Source organism: Phyllobates terribilis, unplaced genomic scaffold (assembly GCF_046119375.1).
Source record: "Phyllobates terribilis strain yellow unplaced genomic scaffold, ASM4611937v1 Scaffold_4__5_contigs__length_816908805, whole genome shotgun sequence".
Lineage (NCBI taxonomy): Eukaryota > Metazoa > Chordata > Amphibia > Anura > Dendrobatidae > Phyllobates > Phyllobates terribilis.
In genome coordinates, this window is record NW_027362764.1 from 402,391,413 (window position 1) to 402,409,917 (window position 18,505).

The 18,505-nt window shown below is 41.7% G+C and overlaps 1 protein-coding gene across 2 annotated transcripts in view; it reads left to right on the top strand.

Moving 5' to 3' along the window:
* LOC141265440 (NFX1-type zinc finger-containing protein 1-like) overlaps positions 1-18,505 on the top strand; it is a 200,661-nt gene that overhangs the window by 14,599 nt on the left and 167,557 nt on the right. The window contains exon 2 of one of the 2 annotated variants that reach the window (XM_073678549.1): positions 6,972-7,062. In XM_073678549.1, coding sequence (XP_073534650.1) covers positions 7,011-7,062 — 52 coding nt within the window. In that variant the 5' untranslated portion in view covers positions 6,972-7,010. The remainder of the gene's footprint in view (positions 1-6,971; positions 7,063-18,505) is intronic. The other variant, XM_073678550.1, reaches the window with a different exon arrangement.

The following is an 18,505-nucleotide window of genomic DNA, read 5'->3' on the forward strand; positions in this document are numbered from 1 at the left end:
TATTTTTAAAATCACCTATTATGATACAAGAAACTTGTGGGAAACCAGGGATAATTGAGGATCTTATGCATAATTCCATTGGAATACTCTGGTGGTATGTAGATAAAGTTTATTAGAAGAGGTTTAGTGAACAATTTACAGAACAAATATACGTATTGATCCTCTGTACCTGTAAACAACTTTAAGACACTCAAATTGCGCACCATAGTGGACTAATATTCTGACCCTCGTGAGTAGGCAGACTGTGTGGAGTGTTAATTAGCCTGAATCCATTTCTTATTCAATTAATGCAGTTTTTCAGAGGTAAGATGTGTTTCTTGCAGATAAATTAGTGCAGGTTTTTCAGTTTGCAGATATTAAAAAATTGCTTTCAGTTTGCAGATATTAAAAATCCCTGACATTCTAGCTAATTATTTTCACTGACCCCGCCATGTTTACTACAATATATATATTTTATTTCTCTTATCTTGTTGCAGCATGTCTCCTCTTTACATACAGCGGGTGAAATAAGTATTGAACACGTCACCTATTTTCTAAGTAAATATATTTCTAAACGTGCTACTGACATTAAATTTTTTTTTCCGGCTGTGTGCGCTCCCCTGCTCTTAAAGGGGCAGCACATGCATAGTAAAATGCCCCCAGCCAACGGCCTGCAGGCATTTAGCAAATGAGTTCACCCTCAAGATGACTATGAGCCAATAGCTGGGAGGTATCTTGTATAAAAGGTCTCTCCAATAGGGAGGTGACTGAGAAATCAGAGTAGATAGAGAAGACTTAAGAGCGTGAAACCACTAGGAAAATATCTATTGATGTGGGCTCCTCCCGTATCTGTATGTCCATCTGATGAAAAATTGTGCTGCATAGCCGGGGATGTAGCATCGTTAGCATAATCACGATTTTTTTGCTGTTCCACCAGAGCATCCTCTGACTCCACTGCACCACCATCTGATCTTAATGATGAGTCTGCAGCAATATAGCCTCTTTCTAATGTAGGGAAGTGTGCCTCTGTGCATCAGAACCGCTCTAGCTTGGCCGCCACCTCTTTTCGCCGGCTCCTGATGCTTCGAGCAAGTCAGCCACACCACCATCTTGGATCTGCAAGCCCACTTCTCCCAATGCTTTTTCTGGCTTTTTCTCATTATCTCCATGGCAGATAACAATGCCTCTGTAGGTAGAAGGTTGTCTGGTGAGTATTGCGATAATTTTAAAAGCGCTATTCGAGACCTATAGCGGGTAATTGGATAAATGCTAGGAAGAAGCTTCTCCAGCTGCGTCCTCTCACATGGTGCGCTAGGCCACTCCCGAATTTTGCATTCATTTTAATAAGAAATTGCTCCTATAATGAACAAGGCTTGTTTTTTTCCATGTAGTTTTTGGCATGGAAAAAAAGCATCATGTTAAGTATTGGAGAATTTTTACAGTGGAAAACACCAAATTTGCTTATGAAATCAAATAGAAGCAAAAAAAATCACCAAATACACAAAAAAATACCACAAAAGTGGGATTTTATGAAAAAGAAATCCACATCAAAATGTATATCTTAAAACTATGCTCCCACATAGAGTAAATGCTGCATTTTTGCAGAAAATGGGCTGTGTTCAACAGTTCAAGCAAAGTAGAATTACCGGTAATATAATGAAAACTCTTGCGTACTGTGCATTTCAAGACACCATTGAACCGTGCGTTTTTCAACTTTTTTTTATCCATAGACTTTTACGTAGAACCTGAAAAAAATAGAAAAAATTATTAATGACAAATTACTTCAAATCAGAAACAATAAGGCATAAAAAAGTGGAACACACTCAAAAAAAGGCTATAATCGGAGCCGATTCTTACAGAGTATTTTAGCGTGAACAACTGCAAAAATTATGCAGAGGTTATAAAATTTTCTGCTTGAGACCACGGCCCCACTATCAGTATTCGGTCGGTATTTTTTCTCAGGAGTGGGAGCCAAAACCAGGAGTGGGTGATAAATGCAGAACTGGTGACTTGTTTCTATTATACCTTTTCTCTGATTGTTCCTCACCTGGTTTTGGCTCCCACTCCTGAGAAAAAATACTGATTGAATACTAACCAAATACTGATTGTGGGGTCGTGGCCTTAGTCCTCACTGAGACATCCTCGGACCATTGCTCTTCAGTGTTTTGGATCCAAGTTTTAGTAGTGTTTGGTCAGTGTGCCAGTTTTTACCATAAGTGATTCTTCAGGCATGAAAAAAAAATTACAAACCTTCTCCTATCTATCACAATGTCAATACGGACTGCACAAGGATTGATCATGGGCACAGTTTGTGATGTTCAGGGACTCATAGATTTTTATGGGTAATTTTGATCCATGTTACTGATCAAATGGATATGTCTCCAGTATTTTTTGCGGACACATGGTTTTCAAAAAAAAAAACATAAACATGTGAACAACTCCATAGATTATACTGGGCATGTGTTCTACCCGTACGAAACACAGATAGAACAGATACGTGAAAAATGCATGTCTGACTGAGGCCTTAGGTAAGTCCAAACATGTGAGTTTTTGCTGTATATTTAATGCTTTGTATTTTCTTTGCTCATTTTACAGTTACAGCAAAGTGGATGGGATGTATAGAAATCTCTTGTGCTTTTTTTACGCCCCTTAAACTGACCTGCGGTGCATGTTTGGAATCCGAAACATGTCAATATCTCTTTTGGGTACATGTAGTTTTATTTGCAGATTTTTCCAATAGAATTGCTTTAGATGCGGGAAATCCACAAGTAAAAACTGCTTTTATCTGTTTTTAGTGCATTTCCATTGTGGAAACGCAATAACAATACATGTAATCCGCATATGACTATATCAGTAAAGTACTGTCAAAGCCAAATACCAAGAAGTATCCAAAACAAAGCATTTTTATTTAAACATGATATACCAACAAGAGACAAAATCCGAAGCATCAAAAACACAATAAAAATGCATGTAAAAAGCACTCAAAAACACAGTGAAAAAAATGCACGTACCCTAATTTAGCTAGTAGGTCCAGAAATGCTGCAGAAATTCTGTAACATCAAAAACTCACCACATACTCATCATAGGAATCCTTGTGCATCTGTTTAGGCACTGTATCTATGCTACTGAGTAAGATGTCATCTGAGAACTGGAAACTCAATTCAGATGGCAACGTTACACATCACCAGCTTGTAATGCTGGTGGGTGTGGACCCACTGCGCCACGGGATGGGCTTACCCTGGAGGGGAGTGACTAAGTGTCTTCTGGGTATTCAGTAGAGCCTCTGATGGTGGGGATAGGCTGGGCCGCCAGTGGACACCAGGTACCTCTCCAGGGCACTACACGGGACTGCAGCAGCTGACTGAAGGATCAGAAACTCGGGTACGGAATACAGGTTGGCAAGACAAAAGTGTAATCAGATGGTCCAAGGTCATGACAGCCAGTACAGGTTCAGAATTCGTTGCCGAAGTCAGGAGCAGAGAGATCAGGATAAATGAGAATGCTAGCCAGGTCGATAACAGGTGAGACAAAACAGGAATACACCAATACAGGAAGCTTGACTGAGCTACTAGAACCTGAGTTCAGGCTCTCTATGACTCACAAACAGCGGAGCTGGAAGAGAAGCACAAGGCAGCTCAGAGTGATCGTCAGGTACTGGGTGGAGCAGAGCGCAATACACGGTGTGAAGTGCAGCTCTTAGAAGGCATTCAAGTGGCCGGCATAATACTGCTCATCAACTGAGCGTTCTAGTGATTTATAAAGTGCTACCCAGATGTGTCCTATGTAATACTGTATTATAAACGGAGTTTCTTATGTAATAATAGTTTTAACCACAGGTTACTCCACAGGCTACCCAAGCCTGGAAACAAAATTGTTCACTCTTCTACGTAAGGGATCAATATTATATTAAAAAAAAAGTGCCTTTGTCTATGTGTGGGTGTATTTGTGTGTGTACAATGCATCAATCATAAATTAGTATAGCCCCAACAGATTTGTCAGAAAACCTTTAGTTTCTTTTCAGAATCAACATTTCTGTGTAATACAAAATACTCTCACAAATGCGGCCATTGATTGCAAACAAGATATTGTTATTTTGCACACCAAAAGTAGTAATTTTCCTAACAAATTAATTCAAAACCATGTTGCACAAATGAGTACACCATAATGAAAGTCTTAGGATCAAAGCTAAAGTTTAAACTATTAAAAACCATGGAGGTCAAAAATACAAAATACTAATAAAAGTTAAGATTTTGTAGTGAAATATTATTAACCTTACTTTCATGTTATCGATTAACAAAATGTTCTATGAAACTCAGTCTTTTAAAAATTTTGGAAATTGTTTTTGTGCTCTGTAAGATATTGATTAAAATCTTACTTTTCAAAGGTGGCGTGTACTCATTTATGCTTAGCACTGTATATATTCAGTGACCATGTTTTTGTGTTTGTGTAATGAGAATCCTTATGTTTGCTCACTGGTACAGATTGCAGTGATCATTCACAAATATGCACACATGTACGTGGCATGTGTTTATTCATATATATTGTCTGTGCATGCATGTACAGTTATATGAAAAAGTTTGGGCACCCCTATTAATCTTAAGCTTAATGTTTTTTAAAAATTGGTGTATTTGCAACAGCTATTTCAGTTTGATATATGTAATAACTGTTGGACACAGTAATGTTTCTGCCTTGAAATGAGGTTTATTGTACTAACAGAAAATGTGCAATCTGCATTCAAACAAAATTTGACAGGTGCATAAGTATGGGCACCTCACCAGAAAAGTGACATTAATATTTAGTAGATCCTCCTTTTGCAAAAATAACAGCCTCTAGTCGCTTCCTGTAGCTTTTAATGAGTTCCTGGATCCTGGATGAAGGTATTTTTGACCATTCCTCTTTACAAAACAATTCCAGTTCAGTTAAGTTTGATGGTCGTCGAGCATGGACAGCCCTCTTCAAATGATCCCACAGATGTTCAATGATATTCAGGTCTGGGGACTGGGATGGCCATTCCAGAACATTGTAATTGTTCCTCTGCATGAATGCCTGAGTAGATTTGGAGCGGTGTTTTGGATCATTGTCTTGCTGAAAGATCCATCCCCTGCGTAACTTCAACTTTGTCACTGATTCTTGAACATTATTGTCAAGAATCTGCTGATACTGAGTGGAATCCATGCGTCCCTCCACTTTAACAAGATTCCCGGTGCCAACATTGGCCACACAGCCCCAAAGCATGATGGAACCTCCACCAAATTTTACTGTGGGTAGCAAGTGTTTTTCTTGGAATGCTGTGTTTTTTTGCCGCCATGCATAACGCCTTTTTGTATGACCAAACAACTCAATATTGGTTTCATCAGTCCACAGGCCCTTCTTCCAAAAAGAAATTGGCTTCTCCAAATGTGCTTTTGCATACCTCAGCCGACTCTGTTTGTGGCGTGCTTGCAGAAACGGCTTCTTTCGCATCACTCTCCCATACAGCGTCTCCTTGTGCAAAGTGCGTTGTATAGTTGACCGATGCACAGTGACACCATCTGCAGCAAGTTGATGCTGCAGCTCTCTGGAGGTGGTCTGAGGATTGTCCTTGACTGATCTCACCATTCTTCTTCTCTGCCTTTCTGATGTTTTTCTTGGCCTGCCACTTCTGGCCTTAACAAGAACTGTCCCTGTGTTCTTCCATTTCCTTACTATGTTCCTCACAGTGGAAACTGACAGGTTAAATCTCTGAGACAGCTTTTTGTATCCTTCCCCTGAACAACTATGTTGAATAATCTTTGTTTTCAGATCATTTGACAGTTGTTTTGAGGAGCCCATGATGCCACTCTTCAGAGGAGATTCAAACAGGAGAACAACTTGCAAGTGGCCACTTTAAGTAGCTTTGCTCATGATTGCATACACCTGGCTATGAAGTTCAAAGCTCAATGAGGTTACAAAACCAAAAAAAGTGCTTTAGTAAGTCAGTAAAAAGTAGGTAGGAGTATTTAAAACAAGAAAATGATGAGGGTGCCCATACTTATGCACCTGTCAAATTTTGTTTGAATGCAGATTGCACATTTTCTGTTAGTACAATAAACCTCATTTCAAGGCAGAAACATTACTGTGTCCAACAGTTATTACATATATCAAACTGAAATAGCTGTTGCAAAAACACCAATTTTTATAAAACATTAAGCTTAAGATTAATAGGGGTGCCCAAACTTTTTCATATAACTGTATATATGTAATGAATTCAGCAATAACATTATAGACGCAAATCATCATTTGCATTTTTTTTAAGTCACTTTCCTTTTTTTCTTGTTGTATTAATTGCCATCTTTGGCGCAAAATTTATCAAAATAATACACGAAATTCATGAATTTGGTGCAATATAAAAAATGGGCTTCTTTATGCTTTGAACTGTTTTTATGACTTTTTTTAAGTATGCCAAAATGCTCCAAATTTTGGCATACTTAAAAATACACCATGGGTGGACCAGAATGAAATTGCATCAAATTTTGAAACTTTTTAAAGAGTCACAATTCATTAATCAGGCAAAAGCATATGGAATTGCTAGACTCCGCCCACATGCATTAATAACCTCATTGATAGCAGCCAAGGCGTTCAAGTGCATGAATTTGTAATTCACAAAATGTGAAATATATTAAAAGAGGTTGTCCAGGATTTAGATACTGATCTATCTTGTGAAGTGGCCATTTTTGGGTACTGAAACACAGATCATATTCACTTCATTAGGAGCTAAGCTGCAGTACCCAAGAACAGCCACTACACACTGTATGGAGCTGTAGCGTTTACCTACAGCAATGATTTATTCTAAGGAGTCCTGACAACTCCTTTTACATTAGCATCATAAATGCATTATATGGATTATACAATATATATTATATTATAAGAGATTAAAGCCCCTTTAAATTACAAGCTAATAAAAAAGTTGAGAACAAAACCTCAATTAAGGAATATTTATCTAATTTTTGACCTTTAATGTTAACTTTTCACAGCAGTTTTCAAGTGTGAAAACTTCACCCACAGAGATAACAATGGACAGGACGCATAGATCAAATCCGCATAGCAACTACAGAAACAATCCAGGTGAGTGATAATATAGAATGATAAATAGTGTGACCCTGCATTCTACTTTCTATATTTGCCTTAGGCTTCCTCTGTGGCTGTAGATTTCATGTTAATACACAAATGTTATTGAGTGCACTGATGTATCTCCATTGTGCAAGAGTATACATTCCTTGATGTGATGTCAAGGAGCATGAAGGTAGTGCAGTGTAAGCAGGGAGGGAGCAAGAAATGTCACATAAGAGCTGTAAAAAAGCGGGGAGGAAGTACAGAACCAGCCATGACAAGACACATACTCATGCTGCTCTCCTTCACAGCTCTTATGTGACATGAGCCCCGATAGAATAGGACAGCAGACCGAGGGGGAGATGGAATAGTAAATGTGCAGTCAGATACAAATTGGCCAAGGGGCTGGCTTGCATAAGGAATAAAAGGTAAATAAGGAAGGAGGAGTGAATGTTTCTAATTCATTTTTCTAAACTATACTTGTAACAAATTGATTGCTATAACAGTAATCCTGAATGAAATGCCAATCAATGGTTAATTCATTTGTCAATCATGTCAGGAAGTTTAAAAGGATAAGAGACGCTGGCAATACCAGAGAAGCGCGCGTCAGGGACTCGCGTCCCGTCATTCAGTATAGAGCTAATTTCAATGAGGCTTAGCCAGCAATCAAGTAATTGTCTGTCCTGCCGTAGCTCTGGGGGATGGAGCGCAGTGCTTCATATCCATGTGGAGCGATAACCTTGGCATATCCATTTGTTAAGATGGTTCAGTGCTTCTAATGTAGCAATGAGATTCACAGAGTGTGACGGCAGAGTAGGTATACAATAACGTCTTTGCACACTCTACCCTGCCAGGCTTCAGCGCTAATTAATATTATGCTGATTGCTACAGTAACTCCTCAATAATACCACTCTTATCTGCACGTTCTTGCCAATTGTCTGTATAACAATACAGAGCCCAAACAGTGCAATTAATACATCATCTTACACTCTATAATAATTAAATTATACCATATTTAATATCCCTATCCCTTTCATTACCACTCTATGAAGGATGGTATGAACGCATTCACGATGCATACAGCATGACACTGATAGCATTCGATCAGTGTCTTCTTTATAATCAATACATGCTGGTCACCCTGTGGTATAATTTACATAACTTGAGCGCTGCTACAATTCATCCTATAAATAAATAGCTCTTGCTTATGACGCGCCCCTGGGCCTGTGTCGCGCTGCGTTGCGCACGCGGGAGCTTACCCGGAGCCGGATCTCTTGAGGGTTGTAGTCTCGTGGCGGTGATCCGGTCCGTGCCCAGGGAGTCAGACTAAGTGGCGTTGTATTAGCAGTAGATGTTGGACGACTACGCCACCCGTTGAGTGCGGCTTTGAAGCCGCCGCTGCAGAACAGTCCACTGAGGCCAGGTGTATAAGGATGTGCAGCGTGGTGGTATAACCCCCAACGGGAGGGGTATGGCCTCAGGGCAGCGCGGATAGATGATGGGGGTGATGGTGGTACACGAGCGCAACAAAGACAACTCGGAGTCTTGGTGGTGCAGTTCAGGGTCTTTACTCACGGTTACTCGGTTACTGCTCCAGGCCACCGCTGCAGAGGTGGCCGCCTGTGTCGCTCTGTGCTCACCAGGTGAGGGGCTCGGTAAACTCCCAGGTCTTTCTGGAGTGCTTTGCAGGACCCCCTTTATGTCCCCTGTTTCTGGTCTTCAACCCCACTAGTGACCACGCTTATGTCCAGCTGCCTCGGACCTTCTTGGTGGGCAAACGTTGGCCTGCGTTTCCCAGGTCCTATGTGGTGCCTTTCTAGCGGGTGTGGTGAGGGGCTGCTCCACCTGTAATGTCGCAGCCTCCGGTTCTTAGTTGAAGGTAGTTTCTCTTCACTAATTTGGGATCCGGTTCCCATCTTCTTGACCTGACCCCCCTACTCAGGTAGCGGCGGGCGTGTGGTGGCTTCCAGCCAGTCCACACCCCTGGGGTCCCCTCTGTCCTTTCTGGAGCCCAGTCTGCTCCTCTTCCTCCTTCTTCCCTCCTCCAGGCTCAGGCCTCCTGACAGGGCCTGCCTGTGGAGCAGAGCCCATAAAGCAGCTCTGCTCCCTGTCTTCTCCTCTCTCAACTCTCCCCCTTTCCAAGATGGTGCCTCCCTTTATACTCCTGTACAGAGTGCACCCAGGATCTACTTCCCCCACGCACACACTACCGGGTTCCCTTCTCTAGGTGTTCCCTCCCCCCACTCCAGCCAGGGACATGCTCACTCGTGCCTGCATAACTAATGGGAGCACCGTCGAGCTGTCCCCCGGAAATGTGGTGTAGTGCATGTGGGTGTTAGGGTCCTGAGCCACACTCCATCCTTACCTGGAAGTGAGATATCGCACATCTGGGTGAGATGCAATACCTCTGTAGCAACCGAACCCTCGGGGTGCTACACTTACATAGTATACTTATTATAATATCTAGCACTCAGTCTTTAATAATATAATTTGCACTAATTTAAGCATATAACCTAAGTGAATCTATGGCTAATTACAACAGCATATATACAAGACTGGGTTTTCCCCCAGTTTAACTCCACTAGTAGCCAATTATCATTCCCAAGGGATTTTGACTATAGCCCTATAAAGCAAGTACAATAATTATTTATTGCTAACTGCAATTTGTGGCTAGTAGATCACCATTGTGCGAAAAAAGAATGAAACAATCTGGTGCACAGTGGTGATCTAGTATAATCAGCCAATGCTGAATACTCGTATATTTAGTAAGCAAAACTTGGCACTTCAATTGAGTAATTTAAATACATTTTTTAATCTTCAGTGCAGCACAGGTGAAAAAAACAAAGACGTTTCGGTCGGCGAGGCCTTCATCAGCATGTGCAGATTGTATAGATAAAGGAGAGTGAGGACGCAGTGTCTCAGTCAAAGAGGGAGACGCCCCTTAAAGAAAGTAGTACAGGAGGCAAGGAGGCATAGAACGTGGTATCTACCGCTTGTCCAGGAGCTGCCATGTATGGTGGATACTGCGTTCTACTTGAACACCCACCCAGCAGTGCTATGGTTTTCTATACAGTCATATGAAAAAGTTTGGGCACCCCTATTAATTTTAAGCTTAATATTTTATAAAAATTGGTGTTTTTGCAACAGCTATTTCAGTTTGATATATGTAATAACTGTTGGACACAGTAATGTTTCTGCCTTGAAATGAGGTTTATTGTACTAACAGAAAATGTGCAATCTGCATTCAAACAAAATTTGACAGGTGCATAAGTATGGGCACCTCACCAGAAAAGTGACATTAATATTTAGTAGATCCTCCTTTTGCAAAAATAACAGCCTCTAGTCGCTTCCTGTAGCTTTTACTCAGTTCCTGGATCCTGGATGAAGGTATTTTTGACCATTCTTCTTTACAAAACAATTCCAGTTAAGTTTGATGGTCGCCGAGCATGGACAGCCCTCTTCAAATGATCCCACAGATGTTCAATGATATTCAGGTCTGGGGACTGGGATGGCCATTCCAGAACATTGTAATTGTTCCTCTGCATGAATGCCTGAGTAGATTTGGAGCGGTGTTTTGGATCATTGTCTTGCTGAAAGATCCATCCCCTGCGTAACTTCAACTTTAGCACTGATTCTTGAACATTATTGTCAAGAATCTGCTGATACTGAGTGGAATCCATGCGTCCCTCAACTTTAACAAGATTCCCGGTGCCGGCATTGGCCACACAGCCCCAAAGCATGATGGAACCTCCACCAAATTTTACTGTGGGTAGCAAGTGTTTTTCTTGGAATGCTGTGTTTTTTTGCCGCCATGCATAACACCTTTTTGTATGACCAAACAACTCAATCTTTGTTTAATCAGTCCACAGGACCTTCTTCCAAAAAGAAATTGGCTTCTCCAAATGTGCTTTTGCATACCTCAGCCGACTCTGTTTGTGGCGTGCTTGCAGAAACGGCTTCTTTCGCATCACTCTCCCATACAGCTTCTCCTTGTGCAAAGTGCGTTGTATAGTTGAACGATGCACAGTGACACCGTCTGCAGCAAGTTGATGCTGCAGCTCTCTGGAGGTGGTCTGAGGATTGTCCTTGACTGATATCACCATTCTTCTTCTCTGCCTTTCTGATGTTTTTCTTGGCCTGCCACTTTTGGCCTTAACAAGAACTGTCCCTGTGTTCTTCCATTTCCTTACTATGTTCCTCACAGTGGAAACTGACAGGTTAAATCTCTGAGACAGCTTTTTGTATCCTTCCCCTGAACAACTATGTTGAATAATCTTTGTTTTCAGATCATTTGACAGTTGTTTTGAGGAGCCCATGATGCCACTCTTCAGAGGAGATTCAAACAGGAGAACAACTTGCAAATGGTCACTTTAAGTAGCTTTTCTCATGATTGCATACACCTGGCTATGAAGTTCAAAGCTCAATGAGGTTATAAAAGCAAAAAAAGTGCTTTAGTAAGTCAGTAAAAAGTAGGTAGTAGTATTTAAAACAAGAAACTGATAAGGGTGCCCATACTTATGCACCTGTCAAATTTTGTTAGAATGCAGATTGCACATTTTCTGTTAGTACAATAAACCTCATTTCAAGGCAGAAACATTACTGTGTCCAACAGTTATTACATATATCAAACTGAAATAGCTGTTGCAAAAACACCAATTTTTTATAAAACATTAAGCTTAAGATTAATAGGGGTGCCCAAACTTTTTCATATGACTGTATATTAATGCTGAATATACAGTGATGTATCCTAATAATTTTAATAGTGGTATGATATATTTTAATATTAATAATAAAAGCTATATTTTATCATCTATTCACATACTATTCCTCTCCTCCTTCCCCATTTACCTTAGGTTTGTTTAGTGGTGTACACTTATATGAATACAATATCTATGGAGATTTGGTATTTTTATTAATTATTATTAATTATTAATGAGGAAGACACAGCCCCATGATCTGTGATATAACATCCCAGGAGGGAGGGGATAAGTAGCATATAAGAACAGAAGGATATGACCCTTTATAGTTTTTTAAAGAATGTGGATTTAGCTACATTTTTATCTCCCCAGAGTACCCCTTTAAGGATCCATTTACATGATCTATGTGTCCATATAGTGCCTCAGAAAACAATGTTTCTAGGAGCAAATACTTGTATTTTATTATATGCTATAGAACGTGCCATTGTTTTCACTGATTAATATAACTTTGTAAAAACAAAATGGCTCCATATTAATTGTCATGCACACTGATTTAGAATACAGTTATATGAAAAAGTTTGGGCACCCCTATTAATCTTAAGCTTAATGTTTTATAAAAATTGGTGTTTTTGCAACAGCTATTTCAGTTTGATATATGTAATAACTGTTGGACACAGTAATGTTTCTGCCTTGAAATGAGGTTTATTGTACTAACAGAAAATGTGCAATCTGCATTCAAACAAAATTTGACAGGTGCATAAGTATGGGCACCTCACCAGAAAAGTGACATTAATATTTAGTAGATCCTCCTTTTGCAAAAATAACAGCCTCTAGTCGCTTCCTGTAGCTTTTAATGATTTCCTGGATCCTGAATGAAGGTATTTTTGACCATTCCTCTTTACAAAACAATTCCAGTTCAGTTAAGTTTGATGGTCGCTGAGCATGGACAGCCCTCTTCAAATGATTCCACAGATGTTCAATGATATTCAGGTCTGGGGACTGGGATGGCCATTCCAGAACATTGTAATTGTTCCTCTGCATGAATGCCTGAGTAGATTTGGAGCGGTGTTTTGGATCATTGTCTTGCTGAAAGATCCATCCCCTGCGTAACTTCAACTTTGTCACTGATTCTTGAACATTATTGTCAAGAATCTGTTGATACTGAGTGGAATCCATGCGTCCCTCAACTTTAACAAGATTCCCGGTGCCGGCATTGGCCACACAGCCCCAAAGCATGATGGAACCTCCACCAAGTTTTACTGTGGGTAGCAAGTGTTTTTCTTGGAATGCTGTGTTTTTTTGCCGCCATGCATAACGCCTTTTTGTATGACCAAACAACTCAATCTTGGTTTCATCAGTCCACAGGACCTTCTTCCAAAAAGAAATTGGCTTCTCCAAATGTGCTTTTGCATACCTCAGCCGACTCTGTTTGTGGCGTGCTTGCAGAAACGGCTTCTTTCGCATCACTCTCCCATACAGCTTCTCCTTGTGCAAAGTGCGTTGTATAGTTGGCCGATGCACAGTGACACCGTCTGCAGCAAGTTGATGCTGCAGCTCTCTGGAGGTGGTCTGAGGATTGTCCTTGACTGATATCACCATTCTTCTTCTCTGCCTTTCTGATGTTTTTCTTGGCCTGCCACTTCTGGCCTTAACAAGAACTGTCCCTGTGTTCTTCCATTTCCTTACTATGTTCCTCACAGTGGAAACTGACAGGTTAAATCTCTGAGACATCTTTTTGTATCCTTCCCCTGAACAACTATGTTGAATAATCTTTGTTTTCAGATGATTTGACAGTTGTTTTGAGGAGCCCAGGATGCCACTCTTCAGAGGAGATTCAAACAGGAGAACAACTTGCAAGTGGCCACTTTAAGTAGCTTTTCTCATGATTGCAAACACCTGGCTATGAAGTTCAAAGCTCAATGAGGTTACAAAACCAAAAAAAGTTCTTTAGTACGTCAGTAAAAAGTAGGTAGGAGTATTTAAAACAAGAAAATGATAAGGGTGCCCATACTTATGCACCTGTCAAATTTAGTTTGAATGCAGATTGCACATTTTCTGTTAGTACAATAAACATCATTTCAAGGCAGAAACATTACTGTGTCCAACAGTTATTACATATATCAAACTGAAATAGCTGTTGCAAAAACACAAATTTTTATAAAACATTAAGCTTAAGAATAATAGGGGTGCCCAAACTTTTTCATATAACTGTACATGAACAATATATTATAACAATGGCCAATAGATGGCAGCAAAGTAATAAACACTGTGCCATCATATTTATAAACGATAAATGAATGAATTAAGACATATAACATTAGGCAAATGTCCCTGTAATGGCTGAAAGCCCTTGCAGAAGATTAGCTGAAAAGCACAGCTGAGATGAAAAGGGGGCTGAAGAAGAAAAAAGAGAACCACTCGATCACTGACCTACCTTTAAAAAATGACACGACAAAAGCTTCTTCCATTAGAAAGTTAATCGTCACAGCTTTATTATAAAAAATGTTTACATGTAACCTGTAACCTTGAATAGATTATCCATTATATATGAACCAGTTCAACTCATGGCCCTGGTCCTTGACACCAGTACATCACAAAATTCAAGTCCAATATTTGTATGTGTCTTAATATCTGTATATGTATCCACATATACTTAGAAGCTTGCTTTCAAAAATATGTGTGCAGGAGTCGCCTCCAACAGTTATCTGCATGCCTGAACCAGCTGCAGTGGTATACCAAGTTTTAACCACAAGAAGGCCACTCACCAACCACAATAACTTGCTTCCCTTGGGTCTGCCCTTTAGAGAAGTCCATATCCTTATTTTACCAATATGGTATACAAACATTCTCCAATTTCTTAACAAAAAAGTGTTGAGAAAAACAAGTCACACTTTATCTGCAAAAACTTTGAGAAGAATCAAACATGAAGCAACCAGTAACACATGATCTTCCAGTGCTGTCACGTTCCAGAGCTGCAACCTCCCTGGAGGGCCCAGAAGTCAAGGTGTTCAGTGCTCAGAGATATGGCAGAGGTAAGGAAGGCCGAAACCCAACCACCACTGAACAATACACATAAAGTAAGTTGATATGTGAAGACTGGGCCAAGAAATATATGAAGACAGATTTAACATCTGTGCCAATTCATGTCTCTTCTGTTTATGCTTTGGCTGCTGGGCAGTGGTGCGCTTTTCTTGCTGGCGACGCATCACAGCGACAATTCTGATTTTTCCCTGGGACTTTTGGTCATGTTTTATCAGGGAGAAATGGTTGTTCATTTTGGTCTGGTTTGGATCACTCCTTCCTGAGAACCATGGGTGGGGCTGTCAGATATTTAACCCCCTGAGACCTTGTCCTTTACTACCAATAGTTTTGCCTATCTGATCTATAGGTCTGTTCTGTTCTCATTGATTTATTCTATTCATTGACCTCTGCTTATATTTAGACCACCTGCATGCTTTCTGATTTTGTCTCTTACGTGACCTCTTGGTATTGACCCCGCATGATGATCCTTAATGCTGCCACCTTGCTCCACTGGGGGTCAGATGACTCTGTGGCCCAAATCCAGGGGATCCTGTGTAAGTTCAGATTGCTGTACAGGGTTTAAAAGGTGGAGGCCAGGGCAACCCCGTGATCTAGTAAATGGAATAGCTTACACTAAGACTATCAGAGTAAGCTCTATTAACAGTGCTATCATGACAGATTAACTGGCCCACAAATTATGGATCCCCTCCAAACAGTGGTGGATTAAAGGCAGGACCTGGAGCAATGTCTTGCAGGACAATTTCAGCAGTTTGAAACCACTCAGGTCCAAGACCCTGCAGCATCCCCCTTCAATTTTCTGAACACAAAGTTCACCTGCTTGACAGATTTTCAGGTTACCGTAGGAATTTCTTTATCGTTTAAGGAAAGCTGTTGCCTGTATTTCATGCTCTGACCAACAATCATCTGGATCTGGAGCCAACGTGTGGGACTAATCCATTCCCTACTGCAGGGAGACCCTCAGGCTTTGACCTTTTCTCCACCCCCTGATGCCCCAGAACTCTCCGCAGTCGACTAATTTTTTTAGAACTTAAGGCTTCTGCATGCTTTGGCAGAAAGTAATATTAACAGCCCTTTGCCAGGGACGATGTCCTGTTGAGGATTACTGTACGCAGTTTCGGCACTGTGCTGACTCACAGTGGAATGACCAGGCCCTTTGCCATCAGCTTTGCACTGGACTTTCTGACCACATAAAGGACATGTTAGTGCATATGCGGTTTCACGAACACAGACAGGAACGTACTGCTGACTCTGCACCTCCACTTAAACCTTGTGCACCTAGTATCCTTACTGCCTATGACTCGCCCCCTGGGCCGCGGGGCACTCGAGACCGGGCCTCTGTACGATGCTGGGGGTAGTAGTGGTGGCAACCCGGTCCCGTGGCTCAGGGTGGTCAGACCAAATTGTGGCAGTCTATCTATCAGTATTTTGAATGTCCGACTACGCCACTCGTGGATTGCGGTCAGGGATAACCGCCGCTGCAGGACAGACCGCTGGGGCTGGTGTTGGTGAGCAGCACAGGAATGGTATAACTCCCCACGCGAGGAGTGTAGCCCCAGGGCAGTGTAGGTGGATGTTGGGGATGATAGTTCCGGCCGCGACGGTCAGAATGGAGAGTCTGCTTAAACAGTTCAGGGTCTTTATTATAACAGATGGTAATGACCCAACAACAGTACCGGCTAGAAGGGGGCCTGGATGCCTGAGAACACTCGGGAAGCCCCTCTGGTCAGGGTGAGGGTGTAGGCCTACCGTGCTCTCTATGCTCTTTCTGACTATTCCCCCTCTTAGTGGTAAAATAGCCCACGTACCTGAGCGTGCCGTGTACTCTCACCCGTATGGCTTGCAACTTGGGCTCCTTTTACCTCTGGCCTCTCTTGGCTTTGCTGGTCCCTTCTGTTGTGGCGGAGCCTCCGGGATTTTTAGGCCAAAGGACATGAAATCCCTCGCGGATTGGTTCTCTGCTGCTGGACTTAGAGTCTTTACAGCCTCGGACCCCAATGTCCGGTAGGTAATTCTCCCTTTCTGCCAGGACAGGCTCTCAGCGCCGTACGTCCCTGGCTAGCAGTTCCTCCACTGCCTCACGACCTAATCAGCTACAGCTGAACTGTCCCTCCTTCTCTGGGACTAGTCTCACTCCTGAGCTAGGTCGTCCAGTTCTCCCTAACCCTGCCCCCAGTTCCAGCTTTTATAGGGGCAGCCAGCTCCCCCTACTGGCCTGGGACAGGAGGTGCTGTATGCTAATTGTCCCTAACCAGGGAACCTCCCCCCTGCTCTCAGACACAGCCTTTATTATTTGTGCCATCCAGGCCTGGGGTGACACTCCTACGCAGATTGGGATGACCAACCAATATCAACAACAAGCGGCCAAGCATCCAACACTGAATCTTGATAGCAACTGTGGAGAGTCTGGGGGCTCAGATGCATGCTTGCCCCAAACAACCACTGCCAAAAAGTCCCCAGCGCGCAGGTGGGTTCAGGAATGCCTACCTGGGCACACAGGTATATCCCTATAATTCTGCAAAATTATTGCTTCTTATCTTGCAAAATTTTTGTGGTTTAAAGGTAACCTGTCATGTCCTTTTTGTGTTTTAAACTGCCCCCAGTGTGTTGTTAGTGATGCAATGTGCATCACTAACATTGTTTTATCAAAGAAAAGCTCCCAGTATACAGTATATGTGTAAAAACACTTTATATCATTAGTAGATTGCATCACATAACTTTTGTTTCAGTCATAGGGGTGGCTCTTTTTAGAGCTTTAGTCATGATCAGTTGTGGTCAAGTTCAAAATTATTCGCACTCACCGCATTGTGATTGATTGCCATGACTGGCTCACCGGGCATGTACACTGAGTTTGGGTGTATGTCCCCAGCTTGTTTTCACTTGAGCGCATTCTCCGCAGTGTTGAGCGGGAAGACAGTGGCGAGCATAGCGTGCACGCTCACAAATTATCATGTGGCCACTGAATCACAGCGGCTCCGGAGAATGCGCACATGTGAAAAGAAGCTGGGGACATACACCCATATTCAGTTCGCATGCCTGGGGAGCTGATGGGCAGTGCGCAAGCCAGTCACGTCAATCAATCACAATGTGATGGTCGTGAATCATTTTGAACAGGACCATGACTGACTGTGACTGAAGCTCTAAAAAGTGCCACTCCTATGACTAAAACGAAAGGTATGCGATGCAATCTACTAATGATATACAGTGTTGTTATACGTACAGTATATACTAGGAGCTTTTCTTTGAGAAAACAATGTTAGTGAAGCACATTGCAACGCAACACACTGGGGGCAGTTTAAAGCACAAAAGTGACATGACAGGTTCCCTTTAAGGCCTTTATTGATTGTGGTTCTGCAGCCAATTTTGCTGATGCAAAGGTAGCAAAGGACCTTGGTTTGCCCTTACCAAAATTACGTTTTACTATGAAGGTCACTGCTATTGAAAACATAACTCTCACCCAGGGTGTGATGAAGTATGTCACTGAGGAGGTGTCCCTGCTTGTTGGTACATTACATTTCTATGTCATTTTTTACCTTTGAAAACCTTTCTGCTCCCGTGGTCTTGGGCATGCCTTGGTTACGTAAACATAATCAGGTTATTGACTAGGACTTGGGTGTTATTGTAAGACTCCAGCCTTGAGTGACAGGAGAGGTTTATATCTGTGAATTTGTCTAAAGCCATACCCAGGTGTTTGAACAACAGCAAAGCAAGGAAACCCACTA